The 12,354-nt window shown below is 35.3% G+C and overlaps 1 protein-coding gene across 6 annotated transcripts in view; it reads right to left on the reverse strand.

Annotated features, from left to right (window-relative positions):
* SMG7 (SMG7 nonsense mediated mRNA decay factor) overlaps positions 1 to 12,354 on the reverse strand; it is a 71,653-nt gene that overhangs the window by 45,026 nt on the left and 14,273 nt on the right. For 4 of the 6 annotated variants that reach the window (XM_057725771.1, XM_057725769.1, XM_057725770.1 and 1 more), the window contains exon 2: positions 1,812 to 1,950. The exons of 1 other annotated variant lie outside the window; for it this stretch is intronic. In XM_057725771.1, coding sequence (XP_057581754.1) covers positions 1,812 to 1,927 — 116 coding nt within the window. In that variant the 5' untranslated portion in view covers positions 1,928 to 1,950. The remainder of the gene's footprint in view (positions 1 to 1,811; positions 1,951 to 12,354) is intronic. One more of the 6 variants, XM_057725767.1, reaches the window with a different exon arrangement.

Below are 12,354 nucleotides of genomic sequence, written 5' to 3' on the forward strand. Positions count from 1 at the left end.
CATGTTTAGGATGAAGAAAAGAAGCTAGGAAAAAGGAATAGGTTGAAGACATAGGAGAGAACAAAACTGATAGAGCATGGTTCTGGAAGAGATGGAAAGACATGAGAATGTGAAAAAGACAGGAGGCAAGACTGGCTTTGAAAAAGAGGCACGATGAAATTGGAGGAAGGTAAACTTAGACAGAAATATGCTAGGAAAATTTGGGGATGTCCAGAGAATTCACTGCTACATTGCCTCAAATTCAGAGATAAAGTAAGAGATCAGATCAGTGTCTGAAAGTAAGAGGGAGATTAACTGAAGAGAATGGTGAATCTTTGGGCCAATTACAAAACGAACAGGCAAAAGAACTGAGAAAAAGTGATGAGTGCCATATGGATGAGACAAATGGAAAAATGTGAGGAAGAAGGCAGTGTTCGGGGCTATATTCCTAACACCTAGAATAATGCCTGGTATGTCATAGCTGTTCACTAAAATTTTGTTGAATTAATGAATGGTAAAATGTGCATCATACCTAAAGCAATTTTATGTAACACAAAATGATACAGAATAAAAAAGACTTGGGCCTGAATCTGGGTTTCTTACATATTATTGGTGATACCCTGGAGTTTTTTTTTTCAAGAAACCTCAATTTCATCACCTATAAAACAGGAATACAAACTCCCTTTCCGAGTTGCTATCAGAATAAATAAGACAACAGGTAAGTTACACAAAAGAACATAAGTGATAACTCCAAGAAGGAGGGCTAATCTGACTGTGACTTGAATACTTTAGTGACCAACAAATTACTTTTGCTAAACTAGTCACTGACACAGGATCCTTTCTGAAGCAAAACACTAGGCTGAAGAAGACAACATTCCAAGGTGGAGGTCAAAAATCCTAGGTCATCTACCACCACATAATGCTAAATGACAAAAGAGAAACTGAATGTCATAATGACCACATTCTAGCATAGCACAGAATGACCAACTTCTATTTGGCACAGGAAATAAAACCAGAGATTGATACATAAAAATTGCAAAGAATTTATATTATTGTATTTTATATTTCTCTCCAAACATTAGTTTTGATGATATGAAACTTAAAAAGTCATACAACTAGGAAGGGGCAGAACTTGGGTTCCACCCTGCAGTCTGGTTCCAGAGCTCATAAGCATTATACAGTAAAGCACATGGCCTAGCTATAGGTGTCACTGTCATGGTATCAACTTGTAGGGGCAACTATCATTTCTTACTGAAAAGCCCCATCTCTGAGGTCAAGCACCTTCACACTGTCATTTGAACTGATACAAGCTGCTGTGACAAGAGTTACCACTTCTCTCATACATCATTATATACCTATTTCCATATGCACCAAGGAGGCTTGACTACATCCAGGCTGACATAGAGAATGAAGAACTGATGCTTCCTGCACTCAGATTAACTGCTATATATGTAACCCAAAACAGAGGAATTTTTATTCTAAAGGATAATCTACAAGATAAATCACATGTCCCTATGCTTATCATAAATATTCACAGACCACATATATAAACAAAAACTTCTTAAATTCACTTTAGTAAATGTTTAAAAATTTTCCTTGGACTACAAGATATAAATGCTCATGACAAAGTAAACATGCCAAAGTGCTTATGAAGCCACATAAGTTAAAAAAAAAAATCATTAGCACTCCCCTCCCTCCCCCATCCTGGCCAATATCAAACGCTTCAGAAAGCTTCTAATTCTTCTACTAGTGTTCATAGTATATGAATACTTTAACATACATCTCTAAAAGGAATACAAACATATAGAAATCCCTTGTAATTTTTATCCTACCTAATATTACTTGATTTCAGATGCTCCTCTGATTTCAAGTTTCCGGTCCTCATCTGGGACTTAAATGAAACGTTTTCTCCCACAATGACTATCTGCAAGAACATCCAATTTCTCATAAGGTAGAATGGTTTAAGACATTCTAGATAGAGGAGAGGAGGAAAATATGAGTTAACCCACAATAACAGAGAACCCCCTTGAAGAAAGTTAAATTATTTTCCCTTTATTTAAAATGATCTAATGTCAAAGGCAAAGGAAAATATCAAAAGCTTTTTCCCTTTTTAAATTTAGTTTCTTAGAATACACATTTAAAAATTCTGCTTAGTATATTTCTTGAATTCTAGTTTGGGATGGAAGTGTTATCCTAACCTCCCTCCCTGTCTGAAAGCTGAGTGATCTCTACAAGACAGATACCAGTTACCCAGCAGGGTTCTTGTGCCCTACAGAACACAGGAGCAGATGGCTGGTCCAAACTGGACTGCTTACGGAAGGAAAAACATGTAAAGTAATTAAACCACAATTATAGATGATATACATAATGCTTACATTCTAATAACAGCTGAAAATGGCAGGTTTTCAGATCCTCATTCACTCACTGAACAATGATTTGGTCATTTCTATAAATCAGATACCGTGTTAAGGACTAGGTATACCATGATGAACAAAGCAGATTACAGTCACTACCACAGATTTAAATTCTAATGTGGAGACACACCAACAAGGAAAGGGGAGGCAGTAGAAGGCAGTGGTTACAGGCATGGGCTTGGGTAGCACACTGCACTCAACGGCATGTGGAGAATAACTCAAGCCAAAGGAAAGACAAAGCACAATTTCTTAGAGGCATCGATTTAACTCAAAGATTTGGACAAAATAAACTTTTTTTGAATACTGATAACTGCTTACGTTTAAAATTATTCTGTAGCAGATTCTATGCTAAGTATTCTATATACCTGATCTCACAGAATGGAAATATAAAATGTAGTGGTTAAGAATCTTATATTCAGACTGCCTGGGTTCAAACCACACTCTGCCACTTATTAGCTGTGTAACCTTAGGAAAATTACTTCTCTATGCCCCAATTTTGTCAGCATAAGAAGGAGATTTAAAAAAAGTACCTACTTCAGTGAGATGTTCTGAGGATGAAATGAGGTAATAGAAATAAAACTCCTAGGATTGTTTCTTGTTAAATAAGCCCTCAAAACTGCTGGCTGCTATTGTCGTTGTCGTCATTATAGGTATTATTACTTCTCCCAACAATCCCAAGATGTAAATGCTATTATTATCCTCATTCTAAAATTAGGATATTGAAGCTAAGAATGCATAATAACCAACTCTAGAACAGAAGGCAAATTTATTCATAATTTTTAACAATAAAACACCAGTCTTAAGAGAAATTTCAAACACACAGGAGGTCTATGTGGACTCTGGCTCCATACTTCCAATGCATGTATTTAATCACCTGTGACTTTAGCTGTACTTTAGTGGAAAAGACTAGGAGAAAATACCTCATGACAAAACCCAAGCTCATTAGTGTAGCATGCAAGGTCCCAGAGCTTCCCACTATATACTTTATGACCCAATAAAACCAAATTACTTTTAGTTCCTTGCTATTCTGCCCCTCAGTATCTTGATTCATGCTCTTTCACTCGACCTGGAATTCCTGCCCTCTTCCTTCCTTGTCTGGTTAACCCCTTCCTGTATTTAAAGACGCAACTCCCGTAAGAAGAACTTGGCTTGGCCAAGCACTCCAGTGCCTCTGAATGCCCACTTCTATCACAGCACTCACAGCACCATGATGAAGTTATTTGTTTATACATTTCCTGCACTAGAGATTATCCTATTAGATGATATATGCCAAAACAATGGTTTTCACACTATTGGACCCAAAGCTTAAAAAAGTTCATTATTTGCAATAACTCTTATATCATCCTGAAATAAAATACAATATAAACTACTTAACACATTAAAAATGAATAACTAAATGTCTTATATAAGGAAAAATAAAAGGAAAGCAATTTTTAATAAAACTAGTATCACAATATATAAATGGTCAGTTAAGACTAACCTTGAAGACATAATGAAGTTATCAATGCTTGACCATCCTTATAATTTTAAGAGAAGGGTAACAGAATTCCAAATAAAGATATGAAAATGAAAGCAAAAATATGAGTAGACGCTAGAATTTAAAAAAGTTTTAATGTAAGTAACAGCAGACCAGACTTATTGGAAATGCTAAGAATAAGAGAAAAATAACTGACATAGGGACAGCATGGCAAGACAAAGTACAAAGAGTTGATATGAAGAAAACAAGGCTGTGACTACATCCTTTGACAGATAACAAGGAACAAAAATTAGGCTGGAAAAAGAAACAGCAAACAATCCTTTACATAATGTAAACCACCACATAAATTTAGGTTAGGGGAAAATAAAGTACAACTCCCCAATTTGGAGCAGGAGGATAGCACGGGATATGGACAAGTTAATTAACTCAGCCAGCAACAATATTTAAGATACTGTCTGATTTAACTAAATAAAAGAATCTGTAAATTATTATAGCATATATATATATATATATATATATATATATATATATAGTATTCTCTACTTCTAGGTGGTCTCTGAAATTAAAAATAAAAAATACACAAAAGTCAAATCTGATTATTCCACCCAAGAACCATTATTTAACCTGTACTTCCAGACATCAGTTTTATCTAGTCAAGTTTCTTTTTTCTTATTCACCTATCTGACTAAAGAAAGGGGCACAGCACTATAATCAAATAACCTCACAAATTAAACCGGATACAAATCATAGAGGGCCTATAGAAGATTGTCATATTAATGGCCCCTAATGAAACACACACCTCCTGGCATCTGCACCATTGTGAACTCTCCTCACACAGTGACCCTGGGTTTGGCCAATCAGACTTCAGAAGTGTGACACAAACGGAGGCCTGATAAGCACTTGCGTAATTGGGCTTGACTTTTTGTAATACCATCACAATGTTATGAAGCAGAGGAGACAGACCGCTTGGAAAGAGGAGCCCCAGTTTTCTCACCTATCACAGCCATCGCAATTGACAGTCCAGACATTTGAGTGAGGCCATCTTGGACCATTCAGGTCAGGCTAAGCTGCTGAATGACTGAGTCATCCAACTTGACTCAGATAGTCTGAGAGACCTTTGGAGTTTTTGTGCAAAGAGGTTACATGACCTAACCTAAATTTTAACAGGTTCTACTTGGCCGCTATGTTGAGAATTCACTGGCTTGGACCAGTAGGCAGCAGTGGAGACAGTAAAATGTGATCAGACTGCCCAACAGCATTTGTTGTGTGAAATTTTAGAGAGAGAGAAGGAGAAATCAAAAATGATTCATGGGGATTTATTATTTACCAGCAAAAGGAAGATAATACAAGTAGGTGTGGGGGAAGAGTTCATTCTATACAACAGTACTTGGCACATGGTGTTATATAACCACTTCCTATTATTTTTTACAGTGATAACTTTAAGATATTATACCATGTATACTGGCAGTTAAAGAGTTTCGCATTTAAAGGAAAGGCATGTACTACAGAAATTTATGTTGGAGCCATCACCATATAGAGGCTAGAGATAACAAGGGATCAGTAAAAAGACTAGAAGATTAGGAAACGTAATGACCAGAGAGAAGGGAGAAAAACTTGTTGAAGTTCCATTGTGTTCAGGAAGCCAAATGAAGAAAAACTTCAAGAAAGGGGGTAGAATCAATAAACTCTGCTGATGCATCAAGTAAAATGAGACCTGAGAACTGACTATTGGATTTAGTACGTGGAAGTCATTGAGGATCGTGTTAAGAACAATACTGGCATAGAAGTGGGAGCATCAGCCTGTGGACTGACTTCAATGGAAAACAGGAGGAAAGGAACTGAGACTAAAACTGAGTTTAGACACCTTTATCTGGGAAGGAGAGGCAGTAGAGGGACATATGACGATCAAAAGAGTTTTTAAGATGGAATACATAACATGATTTTTATGCAATGGGATGGGATAAATAACAAGAGAAAGATTCAATGGAGAAAAAAAAAGATGAAAACAAAGTCTCATGAATGGCATAGGAGTTTGTTTAAATATTATACATGTTTAAAAGGTAACAAGGTCCTTGAATGAAAGAATAAAATTTAAAGTGAATGTAGAAGGACAACTAATAATCATTGGGAACCTATGAAAATGACAAGTGTGTTACACAAACCATTATTGATTTAATTTTCATAGCAACCTGAAGTAACTAAAGAAGCAAAGACTCAGAGATTTTAGGAAACTTGCCCAAGATCACAAAGATAGTAAGTGCTAGGCCTGGGGTTCAAATCTAGGTGTATCAGAATTTCAGAACCTAACCTTCATTTATTCATTATTCCATGATACAATACAGATCCCAATTTTGAAAAATTCACATATTCAAAACTAAATTGTGACTATTTTATTTCTTATTATTTTACTCAGAGTTTGCCTTTTTAATAGCATAAGACCCACACATATCCCCTTTTCCTTAAACCTAAAAAACTCTTCTCCAGGAAATCTTATTGGTTTTAGCCTCTGGTATACATTCTATCCCAGAGGTCTCGCTAGTTCTTCTTCCCACTCTCTTCCTCCTCATCACAATGCAAAACAAAATTCCTAATTTCTTGAAATTTTTGATTAATAAGACAATTACTAGATAACACAGGTTTACTATATTTTCTTACATAAATTATGTGGGAGAAATAAACACACGCAGACTTCAATGGCAACAGCAAAAACGTTCCTTGGAGTGACCCTAAGTCATCACTACAAGTAATCTGCACTGCAGTTTAGGGCAAAAGCTAATCACAGAAAGGGTTCCTGACTACATTATAAAAAAGGGGAGCTGATGTTTTTGTGAACAAATCTTCATGCTATACATCTTTCTTAGATAACCATCTAAACAAATTTTATTATACTCTCACACTCCCCCTCAAAGCAAAGATATAGCCTAGCCTCATTGTGATTCCAACAATCAAAACCGTTTTTAAGTTCTTCTTTGCTAAACAAGGAAAACAAACAAAACAAAACCCTCTTTAGTTGCAAAATGTACAGTAAATAACATACACAATTCTATACCATATTAACAAAATCAAATTACCAGTTCACGTAGGCAACAGATCCCAAGAAATTAAGAGTTTATACCATATCTGGCTCATATCAATTACACAAAAAACTTGAAACAATGATGGAATATTTTCCAAATCTGATGAAAGTTATAAACCCAGAAATCTAAGAAGCACAATAAACTTTGAGCATTTGAGCACAAATGAAAACCATACAAAGGTACTGTAATCAAATGGTTGAAAAGCAATGATAAAGAGGAAATCTTAAGAGTGGACAAAAAAAAAAATAATGGCAAAATTCGAATCAGAAAAAATGCAAGCCAGAAGATAATGGAACAATATCTTTTAAGTAATAAAAGAAAAAAAACCCAGAAAACAAAAACCTTAAAACTCTATCAATCTATAATTTTATACCCAGCAAAAATATCCTTTAAAACTGAAGGTGAAACAGACATTTTCAGAAATACAAAAACAGAAAATTTGATGCCAACAGACATGACAAGATACTATACATAGAAAACCCTAAGGAAACCACCAAAAAACCACTAGAGCCCATCAAATTCAGTAAAGTTGCAAGATACAAAACTGATATAGAGAAACCGGTTGCATTTCTATACACTAACAACGAACTATCAGAAAGAGAAATTAAGGAAACACCCCATTTACAACTGCCTCAAAAAGGCAGGCTTCCTAGGTGGCGCAGTGGTTAAGAATCTGCCTGCCAATGCAGGGGACATGGGTTCTATCCCAGCTTCAGGAAGATCCCACATGCCAAAGAGCAACTAAGCCCGTGTGCTACAACTGTTGAGCCTGTGCTTTAGAGCCCGTGAGCCACAACTACTGAGCCCAAGTGCTGCAACTACTGAAGCCCACATGCCTAGAGCCCGTGCTCCGCAACAAGAGAAGCCACGGCAATGAGTAGCCCCCACTCACCACAACTAGAGAAAGCCAGTGTGCAGCAACAAAGACCCAGCCAATAAATAAATAAATAAATTTATTTAAAAAAAAGAGTAACTTTAAAAAATAAAAATAAAAAAAGATAAAGCTCCAGTAAATTAAAAAAAAAAAAAAAGAATAAAATACCTAGGAATAAGCCTACCTAAGGAGGTAAAAGACCTGTACTTGGAAAACTGAATCTGATGAAAGTAACTGAAGACAACATAAACAGATGGAAAGAATATTGTTAAAATGACCATAATATCAAAGGCAATCTATTGAGTCAATGCAATCCCTATCAAAATATCAATGGCACTTTTCACAGAAGTAGAACAAATAATTAAAAAATTTGTATAGAAACACAAAAGACCCTGAATAGCCAAAATGATCTTGAGAAAGAAGAACAGAGCTGGAGATATCATGCTCCCTAACTTCAGACTATATGATAAAGCTACAGTAATCAAAACAGTATGGTACTGGTACAAAAAAGTTACATACATCAGTGGAACAGGATAGAGAGCCCAGGAATAAACGCATACACTTATGGTCAATTAACCAATAAGTGGTGATGGAAAACTGGACAGCTATGTGTAAAAGAATGGAATTAGAACATTTTCTCACACCACATAGAAAAATAAGCTCAAAATAGATTAAAGACCTAAACATAAGACTGGAAACCAGATAAAGCTTAGAAGAAAACATAGGCAGAACACTCTTTGACATAAATTGTAGCAGTATTTTTCAGATCCGTTTCCTAAGCTAAAGGAAACAAAAGAAAAAATAAACAAATGGGATCTAATTAAACTTAAAAGCCTTCACACAGCAGAGGAAACCATCCACAAAACAAAAAGATAACTTACTAATTAGGAGAAAATATTTGCAAATGATGCAACTGACAAGGGGTTAATTTCCAAAATACACAAATAGTTCATACAACTTGTTATAAAAAAAAACAAAAAAAACCCAAATCCAATTAAAAAAAGGCAGAAGACCTGAATGGACATTTTCCCAAAGACATAGAGTTGACCAACAGGCACATGAAAAGAGGCTCAACATTGCTAATCATCAAAGAAATGCAAATCCAAACCACGAGACACCACCTAACACCTGTCAGAATGGCTATCGTCAAAAAGACCACAAACAGCAAAGGTTGGTGAGGATGTGGAAATTTACTATTGGTGGGAATATAAATTGGTATGACCACTGTGGAAAACAGTATGGCAGTTTCTTAAAAAACAAAAAATAGAGCTACCATAGGATCCAGAAATTCCACTCCTGGGTATACATTCCAAGAACGTGAAAACACTAATTTGAGAAGATACATAAACCCCAGTGTTCCAGCAGCATTATTTACAATTGCCAAGATATGGAAGCAACTTGTGTCCATCAACAGATGAATGGATAAAGAAGATGCAGTATAAACTCACTCTCTCTCTCTCACACACACGAATACTACTCAGCCATAAAAAAGAATGAAATTTTGCCATCTGCAACAACATGCATGGACCTGAAGGGTACTATGCTTAGTGAAATAAGTCAGACAGAGAAAGATAAATACTGTATGTTTTCACTTATATGTGGACTCTAAAAAAATAAAACTAGTGAATATACGGGGATGTGTGTATAAAAACAGATGATTGAGCTTGGTGTACCCCCCCAAAAAAAATAAATTAATTAAAAAAAAAAAAGAAAGAAAGAGACTCACAGATATAGAGAACAAACTAGTGGTTACCAAAGGCGAGAAGAGGGGGAGGGGCAAGATAGGTGTAGGGGATTAAGAGGTATAAACTGCTATGTATAAAATAAACTACAAGGATATACTGTACAGCACAGAGAATATAGCCAGTATCTTATAACTATAAGTGGAGTATAATCTTTAAACATTAAGAATCACTATGTTGTACACCTGAAATTACATTACTAGTCAGTGTTTACTGAGTGCCAGTATTGCTCTAAAGTTGTACCAAGACAATTAAGAGAAAACCCTTCCCTCAAATGCTATTAGGGGAACAAAATGATGAAGAAACATAAAGGAACGTGACCAATGAAAGAGTACTGAGAATAAAGAGAAATATCTGGTCATTTACCTGACAAAATTCTAAGATGACTCAAAGAAAGATTTTCTGCAAGAAAGGAACTTTTCAAAGGCAATGTTATGTCACATGAAAGAAAAAGTTAAGACTGTGAGTGAGTTAAGTAGAGGAAGGTTGCCTCTTTCCTTAGGTAAAGCACAGTCTTAATTTCAGATGACTGTGTTTAAGAAGGAAAATGGTAAATTCAAAGATGTCAGGCCACATATAAAAGCTTTAGTAATCTGTTACTTTTTAAAAATCACACTGAATTTTCCTTTTGAAGTAACTTATCATCTAAAATTTGAATTTCATACATGCAAAATTACATTCCTTAGTATCAGAAGCTAATATCTGAACATCTCTATGTAATAACTCTACCAAGTCAATAAGGAAAAGGCAACTCCAATCTTCTGCACTCAAGTTACAAAAACTGGCAAGTCATTCTCCAGTTGTCTTCTTAGCCCAGGTGGGTCAGAATTATTTTTTACCCATAGTAGCTGGTTCTCAACATCCCCCAAGGTCCTGGGGAATAGACTGTATATAAGTGGCAATACTGAAGATGGAAACTGAAGAAAGAACAGCTATAATGAGAGAGGAGCAGCAGGCCAACTAGTCAGTAAGATAGTTCAAAGCAGTCTAAATTAATTTATTTCAAACATAAAAGAAAAACAATCTTAGGATAGACGACACACATTCCCTAAATACAACACAAACACAAGTAAAAAATCCTCATGCAAAAGAAAACAATTCCTTGTTAGCATTTAAAATGAGAATTACTTATGGCAACACATTTTTGAGCACTGTCATCACTTGTAGCATCACATCAGCTGCCAAAAATAGTGGAGAGGAAAGACATCTTAGGTATGAAGAACAGTGAAGGTAACAAGTATAGGAAAGCAGGAAACTTGGATATTATTTGATTAGTTTGGTATTGCATTATAACATTTTTGAACTCACTTTACAGTTACATGGCTGTAATCTCAGATTCTAAATTGTTTTCTCATTTTCATCTTACCTCACTTGGGAATCTGGGGATCTGAAATGACTAACATAAAGAAAGAAATTATGTCCACATTTAGGTCTAAAACTTTAAAAAAAGTAACACATCTTATCAAGAAAAACACCTATTTCAACCATTTCTTTTGTGATGATGAAATATAAACATTAGTCACTCAGTCTAGCCCTCCATCATTTCTCACCTGGAACCCACTAAATAATCATCTAGATCACTAGTGTGGTCTTTCTCCCTCCGATTCTATTATTTCCTGTTTAAAGTATTTATACGACTTGCCATGGCTTTCAGGATCAAATTCAAGCCACAATGAATCTGATAATCTTTCACCTGATCACCTCTCTAAAGTATGCCCTGCCCTCCACACTCACCCTTCACATTAGTATGTAGGTCACAATACCTTCACACAACTGTACTTTCTATTGGAAATGATCCTATAAATAGTCTTCAAGGCTCTCGGAATTTACAGTTTATAACATTCATCGTAGCATCCCCAGTAACTCCCATTTCCTTAAAATCAATCATCTAAATAAAATGCTACAGTTAGTTCTGTTTTTAGTTCTCTGAGAAGATTAAAAATAAAATGGCCATAAGTTGAATCAAATCCACTTGTATTCATAGGATCGTTCCTGATCCAGTGGTCTATCATAGAACCAGAAATTGCTATGGGAATTTCAAATAAAGAAAAAAACTAAAGAAATCCATTAAAAATAATATAGGACAAATCCATAAGAATGTGAGGTTTTTATATACCAAATAACGTACTACTACTACTACTAACAATAACTCAATTTACTGCTTTTTTTTAACTAGGTATAAGGCACCATGCTAAGAACTTTTACTCTGTTATCTAATTTAGTCCTTCTCAAGCCCTAGGAAACATATTATTTCCATTCTATCATTGAGAAAACTGGAATCAAAAGGTTAAGTAACTTACCCAAGATCATACATCCAGTTTTCAAACACAGGGCTGCCAGAAAGTAAGGCCTTTACTCTTAAATCACTATACCTTTAAGTGCTACACTTGGCTAATGCTCATATTTGGAGTATCAGGCTAAACTCTCTGATAATATAGCCCCACTTTTAAAAGCAAAGTAACAACACTGATAAGGTAAATCCCATAAGAAATAGCTTTTGATATAAGAATTACTCTGAACATAACATGAAAAAGACAAGTAGAAAGAGTACCATATTCAAATAGAGTTAAAAAAACAACACCAAAAACAAAACAAAACAAATCAAGGAAACGCATGAAGACCTAAGGCCAGAGCAGAGTCATAACAGACATTAGTAAACAGAAGTACATTCATACATTCTTTGAATATATGTGTCAGGCACTGTGGAGGCCTCAGGGATACAAGTGTTAGCAAAACAGTCTCTGTCCTTAATTTAAAAAAGAGTCTATGGAGTTAAAAATAAAAGCCTTTG

This window comes from Hippopotamus amphibius, chromosome 3 (genome assembly GCF_030028045.1).
Source record: "Hippopotamus amphibius kiboko isolate mHipAmp2 chromosome 3, mHipAmp2.hap2, whole genome shotgun sequence".
Lineage (NCBI taxonomy): Eukaryota > Metazoa > Chordata > Mammalia > Artiodactyla > Hippopotamidae > Hippopotamus > Hippopotamus amphibius.